Here is a 16,551-nt window from a genome sequence, read left to right on the forward strand (position 1 = left end):
TATGGAGGTGTCTCAAGAAGATTGGAAAAACTGCTTTGACAAATGGTTCGAACGGATGCAAAATTGTATTGACCATAAAGAAGAATACTTCGAAAAACAATAAAGCAGTTTTCAATGCCAAATTCCTGTTTTTTCATTGTTAGGCTCAAAATATAAATAGTGACCCTTGTAGAGTACATGTTGCTAAATTCCACTGAGTCTATTCTTGTGTTCAAAAGTAAGTTTAAAGACATTCCAACACATTTATCACTTTTAGGTGATTCACAAAGCACTTTTTCAACATTATTTATATAGTAATGTGGATGTAGATGCAGCATTGCTTGAGTGTTCACAAGGTGATGCGAAATCAGTATAATAAATATCACAATAACGTCGACACACAGCGACGAAGCAAGGAATTTTCACAATTCTCGAGAGTCACAGTGGGAATTTTTGCAAAAAAAATTTGCAAAATTGAACTTTGCGGTCGCTTAGATTGTTTCGACATATCAACGGATCCCAAACGACACTGCAAAGATTTATGAGAAACGCGCCAATACCGCCCTCAAAATCTACCATGCACATGCACGATAATTCACATCTGGATTTTCTTGCTGTTCTTACCAACAAAATATTTTACAATAATTCAGCTTATTGTCGTTCGAATTCGGAAATTCCATGGGTGGACTAGTGACTGTGTATTCTTGTCGGCCTAGCCTTTGTCTGCATTAGCCACTTACAACGAACCAAGAATTTTCTTTAGTTAATTCTCATTGCTCACAGAAAAAAAATATATGTTCATTGAACATTGTTGCAGCTGAGGTACAAAACAACTTCTTTTCTTTTTTAAATCATAGTTGACCTCATATTTTATTTTCAACAATTTGTGTTTATTTTCAAGTCAAGGCATTCACTCTTAAAGACGTGTGTGTTTGGAATGCTGTGCTTTTCTCTGTGCTGCATGGGAATAATAATTCAAATTATTATTATTATTATTATTATTAGTAGTAGTAGTAGTAGTAGTATTGTTGCAGATCTTTGACTGTGATAAATTGGCCATTTTTATTTTTTTCTACACAATTTTTTATAATATTTCAAAAGCTCAAGGGGGGGGGTTAAACGTGGTAACCCCCCTTGCGTACGCCACTGTAACATATTACTCTTAAAAGACAGCATTAAGAGCATTATATTGTTTAATGGCAAGGTGACTACATGGAGGAAAGTCTTTGAACATATTATTGTAAATTTTTACATTCATGAAATTTTAAATAGGACAAACTATTTGCTTCAAGCTTTCAAAGAAACTTCTTAGCATTGGCAATATAATATTTTCACTTGCACAAAGAAGGAACTAAGAAATTTAGGTGAAAGATAAGTTTGTGTTTTACTGTATCCTGTGCCTGCAGTTTAATATAGGATTCAAATCATTGTGCAGTAATTCTTCACAGAGGATAAAATATGGGACCTAAGTGGTGCAAAGTTTTACAGTTCAAAATGCAAACTTTAAAAACTAAACTACAGGGTGGGTCAAAAGTCGTAATACACCTAAATAAAAGAAGCTACTGTGGGGATAGGTGTCAGTGAGTGTTGGATATGCATGTTGGGGGTGGGGGAAAACTTTATGATGAGGTTGATCTTGACGGTCGCCATCTTGAAGTCCGCCATCTTGGATTCAACTTCATTTTTTTAAATGGGAAGGGGGTCGTGTGACACATAATTTTAGGCTAGAATTTTGTCAGGAATTAAATGGTGTTGTCCATTTTGATGTATCTTTATTCGTGTAGGAGTTACAAAGGTTTTCTCTTCGTTGCAGGTTGACAGGACAACATGAAACTAAGCGACACTGAACGGGTTGAAATCATCCTAATATCAGGGGAAAGAAGTTCTCGCACCATTGCAGCCGATTTCAACACTCACCATCCAGACCGACATCCAATTTCCCACGCCACAGTTGCATCACTGCTGTCCCGGTTCAGTGCCACAGGGAGTGTGAAAGATACGCCACGGTCTGGGAGGCCACGTTCATCAACAGATGAGGCGACAACCATCGCCGTGTTAGGTAGCTTCGCCCTCAGTCCCACAAGGAGTGTGCATAGCATGTCTCATGTGACTGGTGTTGGCAGATGCTCCATACACCGGATCTTGAAGACACATCATTTTCATCCATTCAAGCTGCAGTTATTACACCACCTTTCTGAAGACGATCCTGACCGCCGGCTTCAGTTTGCGGAATGGGCAACAGCACAGCTTGCAGATAACCCACAGCTCGCCCAGAATGACAGACGAAGCTAACTTTTACGTTAACGGGGAGGTTAACAAGCAGAACCTGCATTATTGGTCAGACAGTAACCCACATTGGACTGATCCATCCAAGATGGTTGGACATACCAAAGTCATGGTGTGGTGCGGGATCTGGGGAACACGGGTCATTGGTCCTGTGTTCATCCACAACAATTTGAATGCCGACAGCTACAAAGAGATGTTGGACGAGCCGGTGTTCCCATCCGTAGCGACGGAGGATGGTGACTTCCCCTTATGGTTTCAGCACGACGGGGCACTACCTCACTACGGTCTGCAGGTACGTGGATTACTCAACGAACAGTTTCCACAGCGTTGGTTTGAACGTCGAGGTCCAGTGGAGTAGCCTGCAAGATCCCCCGATCTCACTCCCCTGGACTTTTACCTATGGGGCACCTCAAAGCCATGGTGTATGCGGTCAAAATCAATGATCTTCGCCACCTGGAACAGCGGATTATTGATGCATGTGCGGCTATTACAGCAGATGTCCTGTTACGTGTGCATACGGAGTGGCAGAAGAGAATGGAAATGACTGTCCAGCATGAAGGAGGCCTCATCGAACACATCATGTAAAGTGTGCCACTTTTCAAAACTTGAAAAAGAAACCTTTGTAACTCCTACACGAATAAAGATACGTAAAAATGGACAACACCATTTAATTCCTGACAAAATTCTAGCCTAAAATTATGTGTCACACGACCCCCTTCCCATTTAAAGAAATGAAGTTGAATCCAAGATGGCGGACTTCAAGATGGCGGCCGTCAAGATCAACCTAATCATAAAGTTTTCCCCCACCCCCAACATGCATATCCAACACTCACTGACACCTATCCCCACAGTGGCTTCTTTTATTTAGGTGTATTGCGACTTTTGACCCACCCTGTACATAATGCAACAGCTCTCTGAGGCCCAGAACCTACTAAGTGGCTGTTTCATCATGTGACACATTATCCGTGCATCGAGTCCCATCACTGCTCTTTTCTGACTTTCAAGACTACAGCCTGCTACTTCTTCTTTTCAAGTAGCTCCCCAATCATACTCCCAACAGCAAAATTTTGGGGCTCCCACCGGGAATCAAAATCGGAACCATTCACACCAAAGGTGAGAGCGCTAACCACTTAAGAGACCTGTAAACTTTAAAAAGTGTTTTAAAATAAACGCTGAATTTCTCTTTTAATTCAGACATCAAGTAATGAAACTGTACTTCGAGGTTTCTATTTAGTACCTTTATTTTTTAAAAACAACACACACTGTCATTGTCACAAATGTTCAATGCCATACGGTTCCTACTCTCTGAAAAGTCTTCCTGCATCACACAGATAAGAAGTTCTTGTCAGCCTCAACATCAACAACAAGGGCTGTTCCTTTCTCCTCGGGAATGGATCTTGACAACATGGTGGTTGCCCTCCTCCCCTTGAATATGCCTGGGACCACCAATGGAATGTGGAGGACCTTATGCTCGGCTTTGGATGGAGTCGTCACATACCCAACAGCTAAAGGAACAGCTCCAGAATCATCTTTAAAAATCTGTATTTGGAAACCGTGCATTAATAGTACAAAAGAGACAGATCACACTCATGTTATCTACAAATTCTCAAGTACTGACACTGATATAGTCTACTGAAAACAACACTAATAACCCACAGGTTGCTTTTAATCTCAAATCTAATCTGTGGCTTGTCCTACATCATGGCAGTGTGGTCTGAGGCATCAGTATTTGTGTTTGGGCTACAGGATGCATGCTGGTTCGCGTCTCCTTGTGGAAAAAGGAACAAATTTTCTGTTGGAATTTTGGCTTGTGTACGAGACCAGTGGGCCACCCACCATCATGAAGAAATTGAGGACTATGAATGGGTAGCGTAACCCAGTCATGGAAACTTACAACAATGACTGGGGGTTTGTTGTGCTGACCACACGTTACCCTGCAACCGGTTGGATGATCAACCACCTCTGCTGAGGCATGAAGGAGTGAGGGCAGTAGGTAGGCCTTGCCCCGAATGGGCTGTTGTACCATGGGTGGAGGTGTGGGGCGATGCAAGTGATCCCACGTTACACAACTGTTAAAAATGTAGGTGTGATATTTAATCAGAAATCTGATCGACTAATTGATTGATATGGTTTACTTCCACTTTTCGGCTAATCACAAAGATAAGGATGAGTGATGATGAAGGGACACTCGCAAAGAACATCATTGCCCTGGCTGAGATTCGAACCTGGGATCCCTGGCATCATAGTGTGCTGTGCTAACCACCCATGCAGGTCGGCTTGCTTCACTAAACCACACAATATCTCAAATGTATGGTACATATGTTCGGATCACTATAAATCATCACATTTCCTCTCAACTGAAGCTAAATTATGTCTCATGGAATCTCTTGTTCTGCTGATCTTTGAATATTGTGATGTGGTTAATGGAATCAAATTAAGAAAAAGTAATGCTAAAATTGTACAAAAAGTATAGAATTCCTGAAAAGTTTTGCACTTAATTTGAAAAAACAAAAAAGGGATCACTTTTTGCGCTACCTAAATGAGCTTAAATGGCTTAATATGACATGTCGCAGAAAAATATACATCTGGTTTTCACAGTATTTAAAATCTTGCACACAAAAGCACAACATACTTGTAGGACAGACAGACGTCAATTTAGACATGAAATAGAACTACATGACTCGAAAAACTGCAAAATTTAATGTGGACAATGTTTCAAAATCTACTATATATGCCTGTAATCTTTTAAAGCTGCCTCCAATAGATGCTACCTCACGTACACTAGCAAAAGAACTTCTTGATGAGCAGGACAAAGCCTCAGGAGATATCACTAGATTCAACATCCTTACTTTGAAACCAAATACACTAGAAGTTTTTAATTACGAGCCACATTAAAAAGAAGGGGGGGCTGATTATAAAAAGTGACTTCCAAGTTTGTACATACTTGAAACACTTACTTTCATACACGAAACAAAATTGAACTATCCAATGAACATAGACACTCACAATTACAATATCAGACAAAAAGATAACTTCCACATTACCAAAGTGTGGCTAACTGCATACCAAACAGGACCTTTTTACTCAGGCATCCAGTTATACAATATGTTACCAAAAAGTTACAAAAATTTTGAAAGAACCACGATCTTTAAAAGTAAAGTGAAAAAATTGTTATTGGAATACACATTATATTCAGTTCAAGAATTTCAAGAATTAATTAACTTTATAAAATAAATTTAGATTGTATACACTATATAATATTGTACTTTTACAGCACTAGTTCACTTCAAGAAATAATTTGGCACTGTATGTTTTTACTATTATATTATCTTATATTATTATTAAAAAATTCTGCCAAATTGATGTATATATATATATATATTATGTGCAATGTCAACATGTTGTATTTTGTAATATACATACACCAATGCCCCTCAGGGGTACTTTCAGTGTGAAAATTGCTGAATAAACTCAATTGATCAGATCGCACCTGCGCAGTAACATCAACTGGTCCACTGGCAACCCAGCAATCATATACTTTTTTGCTAGTCACTTATTGGTTATCATGTGAGTTAGAGCATGTAAAAATGGTTGCATGAATACACCGGTTGTGAAGTACGACCTGTGATTCAAATTCATAATGCCTAAAGTCATAATGTTGCCCAAATTCACAGAGAATTGGGTGAAGTGTATGGTCGAGTGTAATGAGTGAAGAAAAAGTTTGGCAATGGTGTCATGCATTCACACCCACCAAATGCAAAAAGGTTGAAGCAAACTCCACGACCAACAAGCTGTGCTTTTGGTGGATTTCAAGGAGCTTGGGCAAACAATCACATCACTGGTGTACTGTGAAACACTATCAAAACTAAGGTGTGTCATATATAACAGACGACGTGGAATGCTGCGCTCAGGAACTGTTCTCATTCATGTCAATGTTAGACTACACACTGTTGTGGTAACTCTTCAGATGTTTCAGAGTTTCGGATGGGAACATTTTGATCACTGCCTGTATAATCCAGACCTTGCACCTAGTGACTATCACATCTTCTGGCACCTCAAAAGTGGCTTGCATTTTAATGATCTGAAGAAACCAAGGTATTGAAAACTGCAGTGTTGAAATTGGCTGAACTTCCAGGTGGCAAACTTCTATGTAGAGAGTATAAAAGAGCTTGTTCCATGGAACCAAAAGTGCTTGGAAAAGAATGGTGATTATGTTGAAAAATGAAGTGATTATCTACGTATTTGTAACCACTAATACAGTGTTGCTAAACTTCTTTTCTTTTTGGTTGATATAATCGATTTCTAAACGTACCTCATGGAAATTAATCACTATTAATTTGAGTGATTTTTTATGTATTTTTTGTAGTACTCGTTATTAACATTTTAGTAAGGATAAATGTAAGTGTTTCTCTTGTACGTATGCATTGCTTGCATTGTAGAATTATTTTCCTGTAGTTTACGGTTATTACAAGCATAAGAAAACAGTTTTTTGTTCTGACGTTTCAGGAGAACACATGCTCCCTTCATCAGACATTAATTTTCATTTGACTAAAGATACAGTTATAACAATGGTTAGCAATTTTTTAAACAAAAGAATCCATTATATAATGGATGTTGTAACGGATTCTTTTTGTTTAAAAAATTGCTAACCATTGTCGTAACTGTATCTTTAGTCAAATGAAAATTAATGTCTGATGAAGGGAGCCTGTGTTCTGAAACGTCACAACAAAAAACTGTTTTCTTATGCTTGTAATAACCGTAAACTACAGGAAAATAAATGTAAGTGGATACTTATATCTGTTACAGCATTTAAAAAAAAAATGCTCCATCGTACAAGTTTTGCACGTTAAGTGGTATAGCAGTTACAGGCTGAACCTTGCCCATGAATAAAGAATATCTAATTCTAATAAAACCAGGGATTGAACTGCTTAATAATTTGATTGTTTGTATCAGCTTAGTTGGGTGCAAGTGGTTAGAGAAGGACAATGCCTGGTGGGGAACAAACCTCATGCTCATTGACCAAGAAGTTCTTGGACTCCTGACAATATTGTGAGAACTGCTCAGCTTATTAAATAGTACATCTAAAAGCTATTCTACACTCCTCACAAAAAAAGGTTAAATTAGAAATTCACTCCAAGCTAAAGAAATGGCAGGGTTCTGTTTGTCTCCACCATAACGAGTTTCCTCTTGTTGCAGTATTAAGGGCCGGTTCCTCAATGTACAATTAAGGTTCAAGTTAGCATGTAACTGGAAGTTTGTGAAAATTTCGGTTTTTCAATGTACAGTTAGTTTGTAACTGGTAGTGATTATCTTACCTGCTACTCCATCTTGCAGTTACCAGCCTAACTGGAAGTTGTGAAGCAACATGGCTCCCTCATGGAGCCATCGAAGTTCCACACTCAACAACTTACTTCACCATCAGATTAAACAAGATATGATTCATAAAAAAGTTAAATTGGTACAGAAGAAGACTTGTTTTGTAAGGAGACCTTACCAATACCCATACAAACAGTGAAATAAAGCAGCAAGGTTGCTAGAATTCACTTAACGAGGTCGTGGTAGACACTTTGTGATGATGGATATCTGGCTACCAGATGCTCCAACCTTCGAGCCTGATTTGGTGCAGTGGTTAGAGGCACTAACTTGTGCTTTGTGGAGCATGTTGCATTTTACAATACAAGTTCGAGTCCTGGTCCCGGTTCTTTTTTTTTATTATTATTATATGTGTTCCCTTCACTTCATGCTTTATTGTTGAATGATCTTAACTCAGAAAAATATTACAGTAAATTTTAAAATTATTTTTTACTCTTTGCACCTTCACATTTTTAGAAGTTGACCTACGAAGCATATTCACTAAAATGTTTCTTTTTTCGTCCAACAAACATGCATAGAGATGGTACAAAGCTTGTAGTCACAAGACATGTACAATTTCTACATATTAATAGTGTTTTATCAACAGACAGGAATTATTAATGTTTCATCTTTCAAGCTCTTCACGAATCTTCTATAAGGAAGTATCTAAGCTTGTGCTCCATAACAGCATTTGACATATATGGAACTGACCTTTATTAGAGGAAAGCAAAATCTGTGGTGCTTGCTTTTGTTAAATTTTATTTCATAACCATGAAAAATGGATACGCAGCCATTGTTCCCAATGTTTCCAATGCACAAGCGTGCTTTTGAGAGCAGCCCGTGTAGCATATGTGCTTGTAGTTTTACATTTAAACACAAGGTTGTGTGTTAATCGATGCAGTTTGAAACGATACTAAGAAATGGTGCACAGATCGATTCCCTATATTTCCACGCTTCAGGATTGCCAACACACTATTTTGAAGTGCAAACTTAGGATTGGCTAACTGGCAGTTACTTTCACATTGAACACCCTGGTGCTGGTCAAGACTGGGGATAATCTGCAACTGGCAGATAGCTAACAGAAAGATTAACTGGACATTGGATAACCAGCCCTAAAGCCACCAGTTAAGAAAACTGAAGTAGGACATTATGCCTCAGGGTGGTTTGTGGACTCAGGTTGCATCCAGAAAACTTTGTTTTGGGGTTGTGATGGAAATTTCACTGAATAAACAATACAGACGGGATAAATTAATCGGTACTCTATCGGTATTGGCCGATATATTCATATCGGTGTATCAGTTTATAAGTAAAATTACCGATAATTTTACCAATCATATATATTGTAGAGATATGGAGATTATTAAACCGAGAAAACCTCGTCATGTTAATATTCACACTTGTTTATTTCCTGGAATTGTCAGACCAGCGGGAGATCCCAAGAATGCGCTAACTTGTAACTTCCGTTAAACAAGGAACTGGAAGGCAAACGCGTGGATCAAAACAAGATCTACCGCGTTCGAAAGGTTTAACAACCTTTCGAAGCCTAAGATGATAAAAGCAAGCTCACTCCCTGAGCTCGCTCTCATTTTGAACTCATTTGAACTACGCCCTTATCATCGACGCGGCTCTTTTGGATTTCGACTCTAATCGACGCTCACATGGATAATTAGTCTCTGATTACTTACAACACATTAACACTACTGAACTACGACGACGGACACGGAGTTACGGCTGCCTAGCATGCTACAAGTCGCAAGGGATTGCTCGGTTTGGTGAGCCAAGGGTCGAAGGATAGAACCTTGGCACTTGTCACGATTCGGTCTGCAAGAAGCATCTGGACAAGAACATCACACACCTACCAGGTATGAACAAGTGTGAATAACCTTTACATCAACTTTCCATATCTCTACCCTCCTAATCGGAGCAGGTTCAGCCAACAGATACAATTAAGCTCTACCTAAATGTATAATTGAAACTTCCCTGTGACCTCAGATCCCAGGTAAAACGGGATTACAACATGGTGGAGATGCTTCAGGCCCTTTTTGCAATTGAGTACCCTTCTGTACGAATTGCTTTACATTAAATTAGTCCCCCCACCCTCCCTCCCATTTTGGGAGCATTTTTTTAAAGTAAATTTTTAGTAATTCCAACTCATACTCCCACAGTACGCTTAAGATGCGTCAGACCCAGTGACAATTTTGTATATTACCCTATGGAATACCACCCCTCTTTTCTCTTTTTATGCCGAGTCCACCCCCCCTTCCAACAAAGTCTAGTTCTTCTGCATAACATATATTCAAGCATCATTCACACAGGAATGAGAACACTTGCTTATACTTATTTGACAAGCGATATATTAATGACATAAATAACTGCATAACCATACTTTCATTTGTTCTTTGGTCAGCACGACGAACCTTTGTTTATGAATACGTCACAGATAGCATTGCACGAACACCTAGATTCCTCCCTCGACCAAATCATAGAGTTAGCTACTGCAATCACGGCAAATCCAATAAATTCACGACCTTTCTCCCCAATTCCCTCCCCTCCGCTAACACGGTTAAGGTCTGCTAATAGAAACTACCCCCAATTTGTCCTTGGACTGGAAACACCCAAAAGAAACCAACCCCAGCCCTTAGCAAGTACTCCAGCTCACGTTCTTACTCCCTCTAACAATCCTAATAGCTCTGATAACGTAACTGTAGAAATTCCCACCACTAACATGGCCACCCCAATCCCACCTGCATTATACCCGGCACCATTTAGCGGAAATGACCCAAAAGACATTGACTCATTTTTCCTCAAGTTTCAAAATGTAGCACACGTCGCGGGATGGTCGGAAGCTAAGTGTAAAGAGATGTTGCCTTTATTTTTGACTGACACCGCTTTAACTTATTTTCATGACATACAGAAACAACCTAATTTTGTAGACCTGACGTACACACATATAAAAAACGAGCTAAGTACTTTATTTAAAGGCTCGTACCTATCAGCGGATCCCGTACAGATAATTTTAACAAGGAAGCAAATGATAACAGAACCGATTCACACCTATGTTATTGCTAAGAAGGCATTGGTCCAGCAATACTTCCCGAACGCCACTGAAGAACAAACTCTCTCTTATATAATCACGGGACTGCGAGCCAAATACATTGGCTGTTTAACTAATAAGCACTTTGCCAAAACAGAGGAATTAATTGCCCACCTGCAAAATTTCGAACGCCAGCAGTTATTGATTAATTCCCGTATGATGGAGGAAAAGTTTGAAATTGACCAGGCAATAACACAAGCAAGCTTGCAGCAACAGACATTGACCCAAACGCCACTTCACAGCTGTTCTCATGCACAGGTTTACTCCCCCTCCCAGTTAATCCTCACAACCCGAGTCAGCAGTTTGTACCATACAACCAGTGTCCATCTCCTTTCCTCCCACCATCGGCTCATCAAGTCCAAAGTCTGAAATCAAATCCCACTCTCGTCAATAACTCTCACGCAATGTATCAAGGAATGCATCATGTATCAAGTTCTGAAATTCCCCACGGCGTGGCGCCACCAGCCGTAGCCACAGTGGAACACGCTCAAAAGGCTACCTCTAGTGATGAAATAAATAAACTTTCGTCACAAATGTCGAACTTAGCATTACATTCAACCGAACAAATGAACACAGCTTCTCTTTTTAATTTTTGCTCAAATGTTTTGGAATTTGCAAAAACGGCTAATCAAAACGCACATAACAAAGGGAACAGAGCTCACAGCAAGGGGAATAATAACTCCTCTTCCTACAGGGGTAATAATAATTATAGAGCTAATCATAGAGGAAATTTTAGATCAAACTCTCGAGGCCAATTCAGAGGTAATAATAATAATAATAGGTTTCAACGTCGAGATCAGACTCGCAATATGGGTAATCGCGACGATGCAAATACATCAGCCTGTAAGTTCTGTGGTCGCTACAATCACGAGAGCGATAACTGCTTTTACAAGCCACAAAGAAACAGTAGTTTAAACTAAAATCATCTTCGACTTGCAGGAACGAAATCGAGGATAATAGTAGATTAGACAAAGTTCCTATCATTGAGAGAAATAGCCTATATTTTATCAATAGTAGCATACAAGGGAAAGAAGTAGATTTACTTATTGACGTGGGTTCCCAAATATCCATTTATCCCTCCCACCTCCTTCCTACTGAAAGAAAAACATACAAGGTGAAGTCCACAATCCAAGGTGTGTCCGGATCAAAACTGAGTGTGTCTGAAATTGTGGTTCTTCCTATCATAATTGGAAAGTGTAAATATTCGCACCCGTTTAGGATTGTAGATTCAACAAATGTCCCTCCCCTTTTAGGAAATGAATTTTTGCGAACGCAGAGGTGCGAAATGTCGTTAAAAGAGAACACAATAACTCTTCATCATTTAGGACGTACTCCAAAGTACAGTATTTTGAGGTCAAAGTACAAGACTCACCAGCTGTCACATGACATATTCACCCAAATTGAAAATGTAAATGTGTATGAGGGAAAAGCTACCCTTTCAAACACAATTCAGTTAAGTCCACGATCAAAAACTTATATCAATTTGAAACTCACCACTACGACACCTAACACCCCTAAGCCTGTACTTTTTACCCCATCTGCTTCCCTTATGACCCAGCATCCAGTAGTCCTTCCCAATGCTACAGTAAACCCTCAGTCACCTGACATTCCCAAAGACAACCCTATAGAAAAGACTAATCATGACAAGAAAGATGATGATGATGATGTACTATTCTTTCATCAAGTATTTCATGCACAAGCAGCAGATTTTGATATTAGTTCAGAACAACGTAAAGACCCCTATTTAAGAGACATTATTGACGTATTAGAAAACAAAGATAAAGCTAGTGATCCCAAGCTAGAGAAACTTTCGTATTCTTATGTACTCAAAAATGGAGTCTTATACAGGACTAATAAAATCAAAACTGGTTATAGGGATAGACTTTGTATTCCCCATGCATTAAGAAATCAAGTTTTCGATCTTATTCATGCACACAAAATGAATGGAAGTCACCAAGGTGCACAAAAGACATATAATTTAATGCTTATGCGCTACTTTTTCCCTAATATGAAGAAATTTGTGTACGATAAGGTTCGACATTGCATCCCTTTTCAGATCTCAAAGAAACCACAAGGTTCTAAACCGCATACGCTGCGAACATTTCAACCAGCCCAAATTCCTTTCCAACGAATTCATATTGACGTATGTGGTCCTTTAGTCTCTTCTAAAATGCACAAATACAAATATTTTCTATCAGTAGTTGATAGTTGTACAAGATACGTCATTACAGCTCCTTTGGCTAATCATGATGCACAAAACATAGCAACAGCTTTAGTTGAGAAAGTCTTTTTAGTCCATGGCATCCCGGAAACGATCTATTTAGATCGTTCAACACCCAATTCAAGTTTACTCTTACGAGAGTTAGCTAATACTACAGGCGTACAACTAAAATATGTAGATACTTGTGCACATTTCACAAATGGGTTAGTTGAGAGTTCATTTAGTTACTTAAAGAAAGTTATGAGAGTTTTTGTGTTAGAGAAAAAGGCTTCGTGGTGTGACTATTTAGCTAGTGCTACGTTCAGCCACAACATTACAATCCATTCTGGATCCCTCCAGAGCCCATATTTTACTTTGTTTGGATACAACCCAAGGATTTTAGCAGATGCAGTCCTTCCTTCGAACCCCGACAATATCTCCCAGACGAACGCACAGAGACTTGAACTCCTGACATCCATACGTAAGACCGCTCATGACAACTTACACAAGCGTTACGAACAGCAGAAAAAGTACACAGAGCGCACTTCTAGGCAAATAGAGTACTCACCAGGACAACATGTGTGGATTCTAAATGCCACTCCGACTCCAGGCGTGTCAAAAGCCTTTGCGTCCTCTTATAAGTATAAAGGAACTATTCTTCGCAAAGTTAACAAGAACTCCTATGAAGTTACTTTCATATACGGTAGGAGTAAACAAAAGACTGACACGATTACTGTTTCTAGACTCAAAGCCCGCTACGACTAGTGCCATAAAAACCCCACTAACATATACGCTAACATTCATTAACACTCCACTCCGTTATCACTCTCTTTAGCCTCCTCGCTACGTATATTGCACATGCTAACATCCCATGATCCAGCATTTTCTCACGCTCATCGACCCCCCCCTTTTCCCACTTCCCGTGCTCGCACTGCACTTCTTCGTTAGAACGAACTCATTTTTATTTTTAACAAGACCAGGATTACAGAATGCTATCTCAATCGTCAGAACATTTATAATACATCTCTTGCCTAATAATTAATTTCTACTGATATTTTAATGTTATTTTATAATTTACGATTATACGCATAGTAATAGTCAGAACATATCACTTAGCTGATTTGACTAATAAGTACTTAGAGCATTTATGATTCTCACTAGCAAACATTTTTTCTTTCCCATTTGCTGGTACATATACGCTCAAATGAAAAAAAAAGTACAAAGAAAGAAAGAAAGAACTAAGATAGAACAAGATGAATGATTTAAAGAACAAATGAACTGCGTAGAACTTGCTGAACTTTTTGGCTTTTTGGCCATAGCAATTTTTATTTACGCTCAGGTGTAACGCGAACTGCTTCTTTGAAAGCTGCAATGTACTAAATATGTTAATAAAGCATATAACAAATATAGGCAAATGTTCCCACTTTTTTTCCTTTAATTTTATAGTTCAAATATTGATAGCATACAACATGGTATAGCTCATATTTCATGAAATTAAAACCTACTCTCTTTTTCCATGAACTTTCTATAAACATATTACTTACTCTTTTTCAATTTTTTTTTATTAGCAGCGAATCGAAGGTGCTTAATCCTTTGACCACAATACACGTAAAAAAATTCTTGCAATTATTTTTATATACGACATTTACACATATTACAGACGGAAATGTCTCGTAATCACTTAGTTCGTTCTATTATCGCTGAACTCCCCTTTCTTTTCTCATTTCATTCCCGGCTAAGCCGGCTATTCCAACACCAACTTCCCCCCCCCCCCGTTGCCCCCCGGCGAACCTTCCCTCATGTAAACCTGTCACTCATAAACAGGTCCCCTTAAAAACTCTACGTCATATAAACAACAACGCCCCTTTGCCTTCACTACGATCAGATATTACCTCCCCTTCCCCCCAAAATAATATGAAAGTCCTTTTTCTGTCGACTTTATCACCCGACATCATTTATTGTAAATCTGCTCCACTACCTTTTACATTTTTCCTAATTTTTCCCTTTTTGCGCTTGTTTCATTCTCATCGCCGCAAATGCTCCTGGATGGATTCATCATGACGACCTCCTGCCTGTGCTTCCGAGCGAGAGATCTAGGCTCATCGCAGAGAACGACGACGATCTTGTGGACTTCCAGCACCAAAAGGACCCAATCCTGTCTGGACTGCTTGGCTTGATCTTTTTCCATCTTCCCGGATGCGATGCAGAACTGGAGCGCTTTGCTCAGGACGTCTCTTGACCCGAAGCGCCATCGCAAACTTGAATTCCAGACTACGATTCACATGACGTAACGGCGACCTACATCGGCAAGGCCCCTCCCACTCAGGGCGTACTGCCCTTGTTTACCTACCATCATGTGATACGCATCATCCTTTGTCGTCGGCTGAAAGTGTGTTCCAGCTCCATCAATTAACGTCAGGCACGCATATTTAGTACACAAATATGTCGTTTACAGCGCCAAAGTTTGTGACCATGGGTACTGCAAATATTTTAGTGGATTTCAATTCTTACGCCATGTGTGAGATAAAAGTGTTCGTTAAGTGTTTCTATTGTCTGCTGCAAAGAACGTCCCGCCTATGGCGACATGACGTCTACAGGCGTTGCCATGGTAGCATTACCTCAATGCTCCGCCCAACCTTGTGTGTATTTTTCAGTGTGTACTTTGAACTCCGCGAACAGTAAACAGAACCACGTGCGTGGTGTGGCGTTCTTTTGCTGAGTAATGACATGTGTTTTTCTGTTATCGTGCTGTCGTGTTTACTTCCAAGCTAATTGAATGTCAAACCTCTACGCTTATTTTTATATATGCCTCCAGACTTCGTTATTGGTGCTCGTACTCTTTGAGTATACAAGACTTACAGTTTTAATTTTTTTTTCCTCAACGGTGTTTGGTGCTACGATTTTTTTTTTTGATGATATGATTATTCTGGTGATCTCAATTTTTTTTATGGTGATGTGATTCTTATGGTGAATGGATTGATGTACTGGTTTTCTACGGCTTTTTGATATGTTAATAAATGATCATTTTTAAATATAACCTCCTCCGGAGAAGGTAGTCGACCATCACAGATTGGTTCGATTGACTCAACAAGGGGAATGTAGAGATATGGAGATTATTAAACCGAGAAAACCTCGTCATGTTAATATTCACACTTGTTTATTTCCTGGAATTGTCAGACCAGCGGGAGATCCCAAGAATGCGCTAACTTGTAACTTCCGTTAAACAAGGAACTGGAAGGCAAACGCGTGGATCAAAACAAGATCTACCGCGTTCGAAAGGTTTAACAACCTTTCGAAGCCTAAGATGATAAAAGCAAGCTCACTCCCTGAGCTCGCTCTCATTTTGAACTCATTTGAACTACGCTTATCATCGACGCGGCTCTTTTGGATTTCGACTCTAATCGACGCTCACATGGATAATTAGTCTCTGATTACTTACAACACATTAACACTACTGGACTACGACGACGGACACGGAGTTACGGCTGCCTAGCATGCTACAAGTCGCAAGGGATTGCTCGGTTTGGTGAGCCAAGGGTCGAAGGATAGAACCTTGGCACCTGTCACGATTCGGTCTGCAAGAAGCATCTGGACAAGAACATCACACACCTACCAGGTATGAACAAGCGTGAATAACCTT

General features: G+C 39.4%; 1 protein-coding gene across 4 annotated transcripts in view; it reads right to left on the minus strand.

Annotated features, from left to right (window-relative positions):
• Window positions 1-3,494: 3,494 nt before the first annotated feature.
• The window catches only part of LOC145985713 (calpain-5-like), a 172,851-nt gene continuing 159,794 nt past the window's right edge, over window positions 3,495-16,551 (minus strand). For 3 of the 4 annotated variants that reach the window (XM_083119775.1, XM_083119774.1, XM_083119777.1), the window contains exon 14: window positions 3,495-3,804. In XM_083119775.1, the coding sequence (XP_082975901.1) occupies window positions 3,589-3,804 (216 nt within the window). In that variant the 3' untranslated portion in view covers window positions 3,495-3,588. The remainder of the gene's footprint in view (window positions 3,805-16,551) is intronic. The other variant, XR_014441435.1, reaches the window with a different exon arrangement.

This window comes from Lepisma saccharinum, chromosome 3 (genome assembly GCF_977018435.1).
Source record: "Lepisma saccharinum chromosome 3, izLepSacc3.1, whole genome shotgun sequence".
Classification (NCBI taxonomy): domain Eukaryota; kingdom Metazoa; phylum Arthropoda; class Insecta; order Zygentoma; family Lepismatidae; genus Lepisma; species Lepisma saccharinum.